Source organism: Dama dama, chromosome 33, assembly GCF_033118175.1.
Source record: "Dama dama isolate Ldn47 chromosome 33, ASM3311817v1, whole genome shotgun sequence".
Taxonomy (NCBI): Eukaryota; Metazoa; Chordata; class Mammalia; order Artiodactyla; family Cervidae; genus Dama; species Dama dama.
In genome coordinates this window covers 32767911-32784598 of record NC_083713.1, presented here as the reverse complement: position 1 = coordinate 32784598, position 16688 = coordinate 32767911, and the positions used below count along the sequence as shown (strand labels likewise).

The 16688-nt window shown below is 37.1% G+C and overlaps 1 protein-coding gene across 1 annotated transcript in view; it reads right to left on the bottom strand.

Annotated features, from left to right (window-relative positions):
* SCN9A (sodium voltage-gated channel alpha subunit 9) overlaps window positions 1-16688 on the bottom strand; it is a 160906-nt gene that overhangs the window by 66494 nt on the left and 77724 nt on the right. The window contains exons 6-12 of the mRNA XM_061135142.1: window positions 15926-16017; window positions 14743-14952; window positions 8850-8913; window positions 7414-7555; window positions 4918-5124; window positions 3036-3323; window positions 390-761 (exon numbers count right to left, since the gene is read on the bottom strand). Of these exons, the coding sequence (XP_060991125.1) occupies window positions 390-761; window positions 3036-3323; window positions 4918-5124; window positions 7414-7555; window positions 8850-8913; window positions 14743-14952; window positions 15926-16017 (1375 nt within the window). The remainder of the gene's footprint in view (window positions 1-389; window positions 762-3035; window positions 3324-4917; window positions 5125-7413; window positions 7556-8849; window positions 8914-14742; window positions 14953-15925; window positions 16018-16688) is intronic.

The window sequence follows — 16688 nt, the reverse complement described above, 5'->3', positions numbered from 1 at the left end:
ATAGTGACTTGAAAAAACAGCGGTAGGTGGCAAATAACCCAAATCTCCTTACAGACATGGAACCTATTATCAACTAATAACGTTAGCATTATCAATGCATTTTATGCTGATATATAGATTGTTTCCTAAGGGGATAATTCATAATCAAGTATAATATCCGTAGATAAGTACCATTTTTCACAAATGGGGTTTCAAATATCTTGGAATTGGATACCTACAACAATAGTATAAGGATTACATTAATCAGTTAAAGGTGTGTTTCTAGCATAAAAAGGATTGCAAGATGCAGAGCCATTCAGAGGACCAGAGAGAAGGCCCCTCCAGCAGAGAGAGTGATGGATGCAAGAATAAGGGCCAAACCATGCCTGAGCTATTTAAAATGTCCTTACGCTGTCATCAGAAGTTGCCTTATCTATTATCACCTCTGGCAGGAGCTGTCCATTGGGGAGCATGAGGGCGGAGGGTCCATCCACCAGGGAGACCACGCCATTGCAGTCGACAGCGCTGTGCATCTTCCCATTCACTGGCAGCACTGGGGGAGACCTACTGGCCTGGCTGATGTTACTGCTGCGCCGCTCCCGAGGTCTGTGGGGCACAAACAGGGAGCCCCTTCTGCTCTCGTTGTCGCCGAAGATGCTGTGCTCATCGTCGGCAAATTCAGTCTCAGATCCAATATCTCTTCCTCGACCTTTGAAGCTGAAAAGACTTGTTCTGCTGCTCCGCCTTGCAGAAAACAAGGAGCCGCGAATGCTGAGTGGTGACTACAGGAAAAATAAAAGGTGATGTGTATCTGCTGAAGCAGGCATGCATTTCCTAGAGCTCCCATGAAGACCACTGACCTGAGGGCAGAGGGCTCTGTACTGCATTTAAAAGAAACATATTTAAAAACAAACAAATTCAGCGAAACGACAAATTCTTTCACATAAGGAAAGAGGAGACTGGAAAAGCTCATCTTTTCAGGACCAAGTACGTTATCTGCTACTGTATCACTCTCTATACTTCTGGCCTCAAGTTGTCTCTCCACTCATTTTGTACCATTCATGTTGCTATAAATAAATTATTACTTAAAAAAGAATTTGATACTAATAGCTGTTACCGAGCTGTTCATACATCAACCCCTACATTCCTTAAGTACTGAAACTTTCTTGAGGCTAAGACCACACTGTATGCATCTTTCCATTCCATTGCTTGCAACTCTATCCTGCATACTGAGGGCTCCGTTAAGGTCTGTTAAGAAAGACTTTCTAATACCAATGGATTTACAAAGTCTTAAAAATATTTGTTGTTGTTGTTTAGTCACTCAGTCATGTTTGACTCTTTTGCGAAACCAAGAACTGTAGCCCGTCAGGCTCCTCTGTCTGTAGGATTTCCCAGGCAAGAATAGTGGAGTGTGTTGTCATTTCCTTCTCCAAGGGATCTTCCCCACCCAGAGATTGAACCCGTGTCTCCTGCATTGGCAGGTGGATTCTTTAGGGCTGAACCACCAGGGAAGCCCCCATAATAATATTAGAACATGGAAAAGAAGCTGTCCAATACCAAAGAGGTGAAAACAAGTCACATTTACATGACTTGTGTCCAAGATAAACTATGTGTATAAATCAAACTGCATATTCCTTGGATGTATCTAATTCAATAAACATTAGTGCTTACTGTGTTAAAGACAAGGTGATAGGCATTGAGAATAATGGAAAATGCATATAATAAGGTCTTTACCTTAAAATTAGCTTGAACTGTTCTAGTCATAGTTTTGTTTTGCTTTTTTTTTTACCGATATTACATTCAAGTTCTATCTCCCCAACTAGATTATGAAATCTTTGAAGGAAGGGATTCTTTTACTTTTGTGTATATCTGGTAGGGTCCTACAGACTTAAGCAGCAGAAGCTAGAAATTTTAACGACATAGATGGAAAGGATAGTAATTCTAAGTGGGTACCTGAAGAGCAGATTGGGAGGAGTAGAGAGAACAGAGGACTCTGTGGATGGGTGGCACCTGAGCTACGGGGAAAGAGTGGGTGGTCCCATGCCAGGAGGAAAACAAGGAGGAAGAGGAAACCATGTGCACCAAGTAAAAAGGCATGAAAACATGGGGCATGGAGGTGAGAGGAACAACTGTGGTGGGCTGAGAGGACATGGAGGGTGACCAGAGTGGGACTGAGATCAAGGCCATGACAAGATCAAAGCATTGACAAGATGTGGGTCTTGTTCTGTAGCCAGTGGCTATTCAACACAGCTTTTGTCTGTTCTTTATGTTTTAAGTTGAGCAGGAAAACTACTTTGTTTTAGAAAAATTATTTGACGGGACTGTGCCGTGGAAACCAGAGAAGTGTAAAGAGAACAGGAATAATAGTTCATTGCTCCTGGAGGTTTGTAGGCAGGAAATTCTGAAATACAGAGGTGTCAGTGGCAAAAAAAAAAAAAAGGAAAGAGAAATTCCACACAAGGAGAAGTAAGAGACTGTGGGACTAGATGTTAGAGACTGGTACCTTTTGGGGTAGAGGCAGTAAGGTTTGGGTGACTGATATTCTGGTGATCCCTAAAGTGGTGACTACTGCAGTCGTGTGGTGACTACCTACAGTCATCTGGTGTACCTACAGTTATTCGGTGACTACCTAGTGTAATCTGGTGATACCTACAGTAGTCTGGTGTACCTACATTGGTGAAAAAAGAAAAAAACTAATCTGAGGTTAGTTTTTAACCAATGAGGCACTGCAAAATGAAGACAATAAAAATAAGAAAAGGTAACTGATATTGTAAATTATTTCTTCATTTCTACATCGGTTCTCATGAACATGTGTTTTGGATATTTATATTGGAGAAGATATGACAATTCTAAAACTATAAGCTCCTTCAAAATGGTCAAATTTAAATGGAAGACTATATATATCTATGTTCTTTCCACAAATGCCCAGTCATCAATAGGTTTTTACCTAAAAACATAGTAATGAAGTCACTCACTCTTCTCCTGAGTGCCCTTCCCTCATATAGAACTCTATGATCCCACCTCTGGCAATATACACGTGATGATGTCAGTGGTACCTGGTTAGGGGTAGACAATCTTTTTTCACGTGCTCGCCTATGACCTTCAACACCAAGGTGGAAACTTTTTCTCCTGATGCTCTCCTCAGATTCTGATTTGGACAGTTTCTCATCATCTCCCTTTTCTTCCCCACTGGAGAGTTTCTTTTGGTTCTTTTTCTTTCTCCTGTTTCTTCTTTCTTTAGCACTTTTAGAGCTCAGTTTGGATGTCTCAGAAGAACTCTCAGAGAGACCCATTATTCTGCTTCTCCCAATGCTGGTATATTCAGCTGCTGCTAATGCTATTGCCTGTTGAACCAAGAGAACACACACACAGTGAGTCAATTCCAAGAACTGCAAAATGCACCTCTTTACCACAAATTTAATTATACTGTGCATATAATCATGTCCCTCATACGGGAAGTAATGTTTCCTTTGCATCATGATTAGAGAGCTTATAAAATATATGTTTATCACTTCTCCTGCATTGTTAATAAAGCCATATTGTGCTTCATAATTAAACTATTATATACTATTACTATACTTATAATAAAGCAATTTTAAATAGTATATGTAAAAGTTTTAACTTTAGATAATTCTGGGACATAAAACTCATATCAACCATGTGACAAGATATTTGTATAAGTTGTTCAGGCATACAATATAATTCAATATTATCAATAGATTCACACACTTCTATAGTTAAATGAAGAAAGAATTATTTTAAAATAAAATGAATTATTATAGAATAATATATCAAGAAAATAAAAGACACTTTTAGGGATTACCCAGTATATTCCTTCAAGAGCCTAATGCTAACCCTTTTACAAAAATTAAGTTTTTATTATTAAAAACCCTTATAAAACCTTCCAACCCTTACAAAATTTGGAATTAAAGATATTGTGAATAAAAAGCAAGAAATACTCACAATCCTACATTCCAGGAATAACTGGCAATAACATGTCTTTCAGTCTTCATGTATTTTTAATGTATATCTTATATTCAGTTTTATATTCTATGACTTAATATATTATTATATTAACACCTTTTCCTGTCATAATATTCTTAAAAACACATCATTTTATGGCTGAATAATATTTCAAGACACAAAAATATTGTAATCCTCTTAGCCATTTTCTAATTTTTAGAAATTTAAATTCTTTCTGATTTTTTTAACATTAAAATATTACACTGAACATTTTTCTGCCTAAAAGCTTCTCTGCATTACAGATTACTAACTTTCTCCCAATAGGTTAGATTTCTTGAAAAGATTTTACTAGGACAAACCATCAAACTCATGGAAAATATTTGAAATTGTGGTTCTCTTAGTACAAACCTCCTCAAACTTTTCCACTGACGTGCCCCTTCGGAGGGAGGAGTAAGGAGAAATCCACAAAAATTTGTGACTTAAAGTGGCCACAATCATAAGTATGATTTTTTCAACATCTCACATTACCTTAAAATTTTTGCAACTTTAACCAAAACTGATGACCATTTGCTTTCTACTCCACAGTGTATTTGTTAACTCTAGTATCAAAATAATCCTCCCTAAGGACATGTGTACAATTGTTACTGTGGGGAAATAACATCATAAATGTTTCGGGACTTTGCTTAATACCATACTCAGTGAGGAATCATGGGGAACAGGTTTAGGAAAACGAGCTTAGAACATTCTCCATGCTGGAGTGAGCTGATTAGGGGGGAAGGTAGAATGGAAGAGATGTCAATTCTAACTCAATCCAGAATTGCTTCCTTTGACCACACCAGAATGAAAATTCAGTTTATATGAAAGAATCCAGGAAGGAAAATTTCCCTGGGAAATGTCGGACAGAGACCACAGGGGTTCTGTTATTCCCCTTTGCCTTTTCACTTCTAGGAAAAATTTTAAACCAAATAAAAATACCTCAGCTTCCTCTTGCTCTTTTTTAAGTCGATCTAGCATCTGTTGAAATTCGAACTCTTTCTGCCTCGCTTCTTCAATGTTTGCCTGGTTCTGTTCTTCATAGGCCATGGCAACGACAGCCAAGATCAAGTTTATTAGATAAAAGGATCCCAGGAAAATCACCACAACAAAGAAGATCATGTAGGTTTTCCCAGCAGCACGGAGGGTCTAAGCAAAAAAGGAAATCATTATTTTAATAACACAGAGGGCTTTTTTTGGTAAATCATTTCAACTGGAATGGCTTATTAAGGCACGGTAAATCGAGCAGTTCTGCATAGTCTCATGTTATAGAAAAATAAAGGAATAAAATTGTATCTTCATGGAAAACAATCAGTATTAAAACACAAACTTTTCCAGGACAAAAGATATAGCAATGTACTAAGCCTGTACCAAAATTAAATATGATTCTAGACTATTATAAGCTTAATAATAACTCTGCATTTTTTTCTCCCATAGTCTGAAAATTACTCAAAAACTAGCTGTTTTTACTCAAATTATAGGACTACACAATTTCTATAGTATCACATTTTGATATATTAAGTGTTAATGTTTATGTTATCACAAGGTAGATAGCCTTATTAAATGAACTTATGTATTCAACTTTTACATATTTTTAACTAACACTAAAAATTTTTTAATGTAATACATGGTAAAAAATTAAATTGTACAAACAGATATTAACTGAAAAATAAGGTTCTTTATCCTATCTCTAATAACTCAATTCCCTTTGCTATCAGTATCAGTTGTTACTGAATTCTTCTTTTGGATAAATTCTTAGTAGTGGAATTCTTAAGTCAACAGGCATATTCATTTTAATTTTCATAGAAACTCCCATGCTACCCTCTCCAGTGGTTCACAGAAATGTGTGAGAAAATCTGCCTCCCCATAGCTTAATCAGACAGTATCTTCCTTTTGATCAGGTTATTGACCTTTGTCATTCCAAGAGATGAAAAGTTATATGTCACTCTAGTTTTAATTTGCAGTAAAGGTGAATATCTTTTTGCATCCTTAAACAGTCATTTGTATATTTCATATTTTTTCCTGTGAAGTAAGATTTCTATGTAATTTCTATAATTCACTTATAATAGTCTCAGAAAGGAAACAGATATAAAACAGGCCAAAAGAAGAATCTGTGGCAATCTGAGAAAAGTGACTCATTATTTTTTGTAACACAAAATAATCATTTTTGGTCTCCTTTCTCTTGAGGTTGGATGCTGATAACATATAGGTGAAAAGATAGAGCCCACAGTTCCAAGATCACATGTAAGTTGGAGGAGATGGCCACATGAATGAAGAATCCCACTACAAGAGATGGATACTGTAACCCGCAGTTGAGTTAGGAGAGGAAAACTTAGAGCTATGAGTTGAGTCTTCCATTCTTATTCTAGTTTGCCCAGGCTGCCATAACAAAATCCTATAAATTGGGTAGCTTACACAACAGAAGTGTACTTTCTCATAGTCCTAGATGATGAAAAGTCAAGATCAAAGTGTTGGCAGGTTTGGCTTTTCCTGAGGCCTCTCTCCTTGGCTTGTGGATGGCCGCCTTCTGAGTCCTCACTCGGCACTTTCTGTGTGTGTGTGTGTGTGTGTGTGTGTGTGGTGTCTCACTCATGTCCTAACGTTTCCTTCTTATAAGAACATTAGATCGGTTTAGAACCTACCCAAGTAGCCTCATTTTAACTTGTGCTCAGTTGCTTAGTCGTGTCTGACTCTGCCTCCCCATGGACTGCAGCCTGCCAGGCTCCTCTATCCACGGGATTCTCCCGACAAGCATACTGGAGTGGGTTACCATTTCCTTCTCCAGGGGTTTTTCCCGACCCAGGGATTGAACCCGCATCTCCTACATTGGCAGGTGGATTCTTTACCACTGAGCTACCTGGAAAGGCCTTCATTTTAACTTAGTTATCTCTTTAAGGGCCATAACTCTAAACATAGTCATTCTAAGGCACTGGGAGTTAGGACTTCAACATATGAATTTGGGGGAGATACTACCGAGTCCAGAACAAGTGTCCAGCGTTGGTGGTATAGTGGTGAGCATAGCTGCCTTCCAGAACAAGTGTCCAAGGTAGTTCAAAAACAAAGCTTGGTGAGCACAGGAGAGCCTGGTACTTAGAGCACTGTGAGCGGGGAGGCATGTGCGGAAGCATAGCGTGTGCAGCAGCGCTATGAGAGAATGTTATAGGATATGTCTTGTTATTTACCTAGGACCCCATGGGATGCTACATTCACAAAGAGGGAAAGAGATCTGGAGATCAAAAGGCCCAGAAAAGATAAGAAAATAATTGATGATCTAAGAATGATCCATTCTAATAGTACTAGAAATAGAACACACAGGACTAATACAACAGAGTTTTCTCCATTCTAAACTGAATAAAATATCTCATACGTAAAGTGGGTTAGGACATACATCAGTTGTTTCGTGCAATGAACACAATGAATGCTTCTCTTGGCACTCACCTGTTGGTAAAGGTTTTCCCAGTAATCCTGGGTCATTAGCCGAAACAAGGCTAAGAAGGCCCAGCTGAAAGTGTCGAAGCTCGTGTAGCCATAGTCAGGATTTCTGCCAATCTTCCTACAGGTGTACCCTTCTGGACACTGACTACATGTGAAAAGAATGTCATACGTCAGAGGACCTTCAGGATGCAAGTTGAAGAGTACTACAGAGAAGTCAAAAACTCAAGATTCCTTTCTAGGAGACAATACTGAATAATGATTAAGAACACACTTTTTGCAGTCAGGAAGAAGTGGGTTTCAACCCCATCCCTACTTTTTACTAGTTGCTGACTTTGTCAAATTACTTAAATTCTGCAAGGCCCAGTTTCTTCTTTCCATGAGACAAGACAATAATACGTACTTCCAGAGGTTAAGATTGTTTTTAAGTTTAAAAAAGATAATATATGCAAATTACCTAATCTACTTCCTGTACATTAAAAAACATTTGATAAATGGTAGCTGCTATTAGTATCATCATCAACAATCATCAAAACTTGAAAACTTTCACTAGATATCATATAACAATTCTTATATTCACAAAGATTTATATTAATATACAGGTCTCTAATAAAACAGTTTCCCCAAATTATTCTTGAGGCGAACTAGAATCAACAACTGTCAACAGATAGCAATTGTATAAGTTCATGGAGATTTATAATTAGACTTTTTGTCTTTTTAAAGTTGGTAGATTGGTATCCACGATGACAGATAAAAGGTGTTCTGATGTGTTTTTGGGAGCAGCAACTTTATCTTGTTTATTTTTATGTTCCCTGTATACACAGAGCCTGGTCAAGAGATCTCTGGGCAGGGAGAGTGAAAGAACAAAGGCCCTAAAGCAGAAATAAAGTTGGTGTATGGGAGAAACAGCAGGTACTTACATAAATATGATACCTTAAAATAGTATCATGTCCATGGGACATGGGACCCTTTTTACCCATGGGACCCTTTACCCAAGTCCTTGGGACCCTTTTGTTTAGAGTGGCCAAACTGTCACTGCATTCTGTCACCTATGAACTGTACTCAGTGGAACAATGAGTAGTATTTGGGGATGGAAAGAAAAGTTGATTTTATCACTCTTCTTTATAGAAAGAAGAAAAGCTAGAAACCAACCAAACAACTTTTGGTTGGGTTTTTTTGGAAGTAACTTTTTTTCTACTTCCTTAAGATATATATGACTTGCATCTTGTTTTAATTCAAGCATACCTATGTCTTGCTTTCAAAAGTACGCATTAACCATGATCTTTTTAAAGTCTGGACTCACTGTGGGACAGAATGAGTCAAATAATGTCATGAAATATAAGAAAATAACATAGCATCAAAGGTCCTTCTTAGCAAACTGATTGAGATTGCTTTTTCTTTTTTTCAGTCTTTAGACTAAAATTGAAACAAATATTACATACCCTGAATCCGTGCTGAAACCACAAAGGAGAGCATCTTTGGATCCCTCCAAGTAATAAAAATATTCTGTTCAGGAAGAAATTGGACAACATCACATTATGGAGTGTAAGCTTTCAGGGTGGCTGAGCAGGTAAGTTAACTAAAACAGATCTATTTACAAATATATTCAGGTCCGGCAATAGGCATTCATTTATTTATTGTATTCTTATAAATTCTCACTCAAATATGTCTTGATAACCTATTATGGGCCAGGCAGTGAATACAATGACAAACAAGATAAATAAGATCATCAGTTTTATGAAGCTCTACGCTCAGGTAAGGGTGGAGGCTAGGGATGGAGAAGAACACTTAACAAGTACATAAATAAATACACAAAGGATTTTCACATAGGGGAAGATGCCATTAAAAAATAAATTAAGAAAGTGTGACAAAAATGTGGCCAGGGAAGTCTTTTCTAAAGGGATGACATTTAAACTGGGACCTAAATGCTACAGAGAAGCCAGCTACCCAAAGATCCTGATGAAGAGATATCTTGACAGGGTAAAGAGCAGAATAAAACCCTAAGGTAGAAATGAAATTGGTATATGGGACAAAACAGCAGAATGGTCAGCCCAGTTACAGTGCAGTGAGTGGGGGGGTATTGTGGTGGCAGAGATAGGCAGGGGCCACGTGGCAAGGCTTTGCATGACATGGAAAGCAGTTAGGATTTTAAGTATGATAGGAAGTAATGGAAGTAGGAAGTAGAGATACAAGATAATGTTGCGGTGGCTGCTTTGTGGACTCTGGACAATGGGAGGGCAAGTGTGGAGGCAGGGATACAAGCTAAGAGACTACAGTGAGAGGTGACAGGGCTCCAGAGAGTAGCCATGGATACGGAGAGAAGGGGCGAGAACAAAGGTGACAGGATGTGCTGATGGCATGGGTGGGGGGGGTGTGTGGAAGAGAGGGGACACGGGGATGCATCAACTGTTCAGAGTGGCGCCAGTTACGGGATAAGGAAGACTGAGGCAAAGAAATGGCCTGAAGGAAAACCAGGCTCTCTGTTTTAGCTGTACTTCGTTTGAAATGATCACTAGGTATTTAATTATATGTGTCAAGTAAGTCAGTGGATGGATATGTCTTAAGGTCAGTGAAAGTATCAACTACAGTCAGGCCAAGGGGATCTGATTAGTGAACCCAGAGAGAAAGTGGAGTAAGTGCGGGGGGCCGGGGGTGGGGTAGGGACAAGAGAAGGAAAAGACCCCAAGTTTTCCAGAAGAGGAAGAATCGGCAAGGCAAAACCATAAGCGAAGGAAATATATTTTCTGAAATTCTCTCATTGTTTACGCACTAATCAATATCGACTTAGGACTTACTAAGTTCTGGAATGTTGAAGACCTGGGACTGAAATAAATGCACGTTTTTCCCCCTCATGGTACCCTTCGTGCCCATTTTCAGGTGTAAAGGAACTCATAACTCTTCTTTATTCACTATAACAACTTACTCTTAATACAGAGGGCTGATCCAAAAGTACATAGTAAAGGTATAAAGGTCAAAAACAATTTTAATAGGGGCTCAACTTCCTATTTGGCTCAAGTCAAAAAAAAAATAAAGTTATGATTTTTAGCAGCCTCTGGAGTAACAGTAGAACAAAGACTCTGAAGTCAGATGTACTTAAATTTGAATATTGCTTCTACCCTTTCCTATGTAAGTGAATTGTTTTACCACTTCATGATGTAGCTACTGCACTTGTAAAATGTGGATAGGAACACCTACTTCAAAGAGCTGTTGAATAGTGCTAATATGATATTGCATGTAAAACACTTAACACAGTACTCCACACTTTCTATATAAATACTCAAAGAGCAGCAGCTCTTATTAAATAACTTCAGGTAAGACTGACCGACTTATTGACCGACATTACCTTATGCAGAAGACACAAATCTTAGAAGACACAAAGCAATAAAGCCTCTTAGTTTGGGGAGAAAATTCTCACACTGTGCTTTAAAAAAAAAAATCCTGTGCCTCAGGGAGGGTGGACATGGCAGAATGAGGATGGAGGAAGTTATCATGTAACTTTTTATTCATAAATCTCTGAGTTTTTTTATTATGAAAAGATTACTTTAGAGTCATCCTTTAAAGTAATATTGATTCACATTGGCCAGTCACGGAGGAGTTGCTTTATAAAAGTGGGCTCTAGAGCTGCCTGTATAGGCATGCTGCAGGGCTAACTATTCAATTCAGCAGATGAATGATGAAAGGGAAAGCAACGGGAAAGCTCACGCTGGTCTGGTGGAACACTTGAAAATAATTCCTAAACAAGTAAACAGTAAAGTATTAAGGTAATTAGCCTCGAGAGAATTTAAGGTTAACATATAATGGGAGAATGTAATATGAAGAAAAGAATTCCTCTTCTGTTACTCCCAGCCAGTGACACATCTCACACTTTTCTGTGGAAATAAAAACCCCTGGGCTTGACTTAATCCTCTTCTGATGAACACTGGAGTCTGCTCCTCTATCTTTCCTCCTGCTTCAGTGGTGGAGATGTCTCCCCTTCGCTCTTCCACTTTCTCAAGGACTTGCCTCTCCCTACTCTCCTGAATTATTAATCCATATTTTACTACTCATTCCTTTTTAGTGCTAGAAAAATATCTCTATCAAAATCCACCTTTAAAATAATGCCAGCCACTGTCACTGTTATTCTGATTCCCTTATAGACAAATGTCTTTGAAGAACTGTCTACACATACTGTCTTTTCGTTCCGCTATCTTATTCACCCCTGTCACCACCTTAGTCCAACTCTGTACTCCTATGACTCCACTAAAATTTCTGCATGAAAGTGACTAATGATTTCCATGTTGTTTAAGCTAATGTACATTTCTCTATCCTCATCATCCTTGACCTTAACCTTAATCCTTGATCTTGCAGCATCATTCAACACAAGCATTCCCTTTTTCTCAATCTACTTTCTTCTCTTGACATCCTTACTTATATCTTTGCTTCTTGCTTTACTGGCCACTCTATGCCTTCTTTGGGGTACTCCTCTCTACCTGCCTTCCAGACATGAGGGTTGTGGAGATGAGCAGCTTCTAACCACCAAATTTGTTTTAAAAAACAGATTGCCCATTTTCTACCTACTTATAAACATCAGGGTTCTCAGAAGGATGTGGGTAGTTGTGTACATATCTTTTCCTTTCGATGAATACTTTGAAGTATATATCTCCAAACTAGGCAGTTCCTCTGGTCTCTATGCTTAAATCTCCAATTGTCTACTTTCTATCTCCATTTGGATGTCCCAGTGGCTTCTCAATTTTAATTGGGTAATTGTGACTTTCTCCAATAAGCCTGCCCACTCTTCCCTCATTTCCCATTGTCACCTATCCAGTCAAGTGGCCAGAAACCTAGATGAGATCCCCAAGCCCTCCTCTCCTCTTTAATCCATCCATGAGTTTTATAGGTGTCATCTTGAACACACCTTTTTCATTCTCTGATTTCACTCAAGATGAAGTCACAATCTTTTCCTGTTTGGATGACAGAAACAACATCCTGACTGGTCTTCACTATTTCAGTCTACCATCCATTCTTGCCCAGTGAGTTCTCCATATGGCAAAAGTGATTAAAACCACTGCATTTAAAATAAAATAAAAACTCCTTTCCTTGGGCTAAAATATCCTGCATGAAATGACCCCTGCCTTTTTCCTTTACTTTCTCTGTTGCCATTCTGCCTCTCTTTTGCTAAAGTCTAACCACACTGCTGTTTTCCCATTCTTCTCTTCCCATTCTTTAAATACACACTCTTTCCAGTCTTAGGGCTCTCCTACAAGCTCTTCCTTCTAACTCAAGGAACAGCCTCCATATACACTTACACTGTGTTATGACTTCTTCTTATCCTTCAGATCTCTGCTTAAATGCCACCTCCTCAGAGAAGGCTTTTCATTTAGTTGGTATCTCTGCCCCTGAGATTTATTTTCCTTTTTTTTTTGAGATTTACTTTCTTTGCATAGCATTTATTATAACTTATAATATTGCTATTTGTCTGTTCCCCTCCCTTAATTCTTTTATTCCCCCAAGAGGATAAGCTCTGTGGATGCTGCGTCTAAGGCTACCATACTCATCTCTGCAGCTCCAGAAACTTGTACAATGCTTAGCTCAAGGAAGCATTCAATAAACAGACACGATAAATGAATGCTTGAATAAATATTGCAGTGAGATCAGGCTTCTATGACACAAAAAACAGGTGGGAAATCAAACTCAGATTTAACACAGTAATCTCTGCTGTGAAAGTATATTTCAGAGGAAAATCAAGACTAATGTACAGAATTGAGGGAGATGGTGGTATAAAATTTCACTCTTATCTAAGTTGTCATGCACTCACATGTAAACTCAACATGAGGAAACACTGCAAAATCTAAGAGCTTTTACTACTCCTTTCAAAAAAAAATTGCTTATAGTAATTCTAAAATGTTTTTTAAAATCATTCAAATCATGAACTCAGGAATGAGACCAAGATTCTGAAAAAAGGACATAGTGATCCTAGTACAAAAAGTCAAGTTTAAATAAGTGCTGTAAACCAATTCATAAAACAGAATATAAATGTCAGCAATTACCTGTAAGATATATAAATTTTTATGGCATATAAATTAGAAGTAAAGTCTTTGGGAAATAAATAAAATTTAGCATCCTATTAATAAAATCAGAAGCTAAAAAAATAAAAAAGGAAAGGAAAATTTGCTAAATTCCTTATCAAATACTGTTAGTAAAAAAAAATACATTAAAATTTTACTTTGAAAATCTTCAGTTTTCTTGTTTTAGGTTCCTTTTTTTCAGTTTTCTTTATTTACAATTTTTTCCTATATTAGCGAGATTTTATTTGCCTTTATATTTCTCAGTGAGTAGGAAAAACACACTGAGTTTAAAAAAAATGAAGTATATGACTCTTTATTATTTAAGGAGAATTAACACCTGACCTTTACTCCCTGATCCCCTTCTATCTAAGGCAATTACATGTCCATTTTACCTCTGGATTCAATTATCTATTATCTTTCATGGGTTCATTAGGTAACATCATACAGACACACTGCAGGTGTTAAGACAGAAAGTACAATCTTGCCAGACCTCATTCTCACTCAAACTAATCAGCTTTGGTGAAAGAAACTGTGGTAGGAGATAACTGTTAGGAAACATGCAATTTATGCTTTCTGTAAGATACTCAAAAATACATTTGTGAATTAAGTAGACTTCTGAGACTGTGTATACATATCATCTGAAATGATACCTACAGAACAAGTTCTGAGGAATTAAACTTCAATGGTCTATTAGCTAGATTGAGGGGAGCCATTAGAAAGCTCTGTGAAACACATCATTGGTTATAATAGGAGGATAGAGCTTAATATAATAGGATAAAGCTGAACAGATTTCTCTGCTTATACAAATCTTTAGCAATATATTGAGACAAATATTTTAATATGTGATAATTGACATTGTACCATGATTAATAATGTTATAAGAATAATACAAGTATAAAATGTAATTGTATTATTATATAATAAATCATACTATAAAAAATGTAAGCATAAACTACACAATAAAACTACAGTATATAAATACATAGTTCATGATGAAATCTAATGGTCAATATCATTAATTTATAGCTAAATTTATTTCTCTACAGCCAAATTTATTCTTTTTTATCTTATAGAAATTGAGAATTATGGAACTATCCCAAGTTCTCAATATTAGAACTACTAGACCCAGGGAAATTTATGAAAATACAAGATAAAAATTCACACTTTTGCAACTTTCTGTATATTTGAGTGATTTTGAAATAATTAAAATGAAAGCAACATTTCATTGCCAAAAGAGAACAATGCTCTTAGCCTTATTTCAACCTATTAGCAACTACATGGGTATTCTTACTTGCATATTCTTCTTCATCGAGGGTTTCCAATATGTTTTCTATTGTTTCATTGTTTTCAAGTGAAGTCTGTACACATTTATGCTTCAGGTTGCCCATAAAGAGCTGCAGCCCAATCAGGGCAAACACGCTCAGACAGAACACAGTCAGGATCATGACATCTGAGAGCTTTTTCACAGACTGGATCAGGGCCCCCACGATGGTCTTCAGGCCTGAATACAGAGAAGAAAAGGTGTTCAAAATGAAATAAAGTTTCTAAATGAAAAACAAAAACAAAATACAAGCTTTCCTAGAAATGCATGCACTTGATCAAATCAATGATCTTAAATAACCTAGTTCAAAAAAAGTCTACCAGCTCAAAAGGGGGGATCTGCTGTTTTATATATTTTGTTTCTGTATATTACAGCAAGTGACTAAAAACTTTAAAGTATTTCCAGAGAATAACCAGTCAAAATGAATAATTTGGTTGCTCGAATCATAGCCACACTCACTTGAAAAAATAACTTGGGTCAGCTCAGTAAATGTCTGTCAGACAAACCATCTCTTTATAATGACCAAAACAGAGGCTGAATTACAGGATACAGTGACAAGTTTTCAGTAAAGAAATGGTTTGTTGAGGAAAGAAAAAAGCATTGTGTCATGCAATCCTCCCCATGCTAATATTTTTGTATCTCTTTTCTTCATTCTATGAAAAGCAGTAAAACAAATTGAAATTTTCATTCCTGGATAAGCAAAATGGAAAATAAACTGTTAAACAGGAGGAAAAATTTCAAGTTGAGATGTGAAACCAAATGGCCATCTTCATCCTCTAAGACTCATGCAATTGATTAAACTCAAAGGCTGACTTTTCATAACAATTATGAAAAACACGAGATTAAATTTAATGAAAAATTATTTAAGATTAAGTTTTTATTGTTTTTTCCTTCAAAAGATCAAAGTCAGCCCTGGTGTTTAACCCCACTCTCACCTGGAATGACTGAAATTGTTTTCAAAGCTCGGAGAACTCTGAATGTTCTCAACGCTGAGACATTGCCCAGGTCCACAAACTCTGTCACATATCTGTAATGGGGAGTTTGTACACAAACACGGTGACAACACACACACACACCCCCACACAAGCAAAGAACAACTCCCAGAGAGTTGGAGTTATGAGTGACCTAATGCTTCACATCAGTTACTTCTTACCTGGGATTACAGAAATAGTTTTCAAAGCTCTCAACACTCTGAAAGTTCGAAGAGCTGAAACATTGCCTAGGTTTACAAATTCTGTTAAATACCTGTAGAATTAAATCAGAGTTATTCAGAATTTAGATAGAGTCTATGATACTTACCTGTGCCTTTAGTCAAGGTGTTCCCTGTGCTTGGAACTTCTTATTTAAATTTATAGTTCTACAAATCTTTTGCTTCTATCATTACTAACTTAATTTGATTTCAGTCATTTGATGTGAGAAAAATGCAAATATTAAAATGGCTTCATATACTTAAATGCCTAAATAAATGGTGAAATGCTTCAACGACTAGACTTCAATATTATGGTAATATCAATATATAATGTTCTATAAAACACCATCAGCAAATCTTGACAACTCTATGCTAATTTTAAGATTCCATTCATGTGAAATGTCTCCATTAGGCAAATCCAGAGACAGAAGATAGATGAGTGTTTTCCAGGGACTTGAGGGAAGAAGGGAAGGAAAGTGACTGCTCTCTGGGATAATGAAAATATTCTGGAGTTAGAGGGTAGTGATTGTTGCATAACTTTATGAAATACTATAAAACACTGGATTTTATACTTTTAAAAAGATAAAGTTTATGGCTTGTAATTTATACTCAATAAAAAAGGAGACCCCTGAGAAGATGCAGCCTTCTCTGACACAGTGTTATCTTAGCAGATGGTGGGTGGACCTACAGTAGTCATGGATGAAGGACAAAGAGGTGGGGCAGGTGT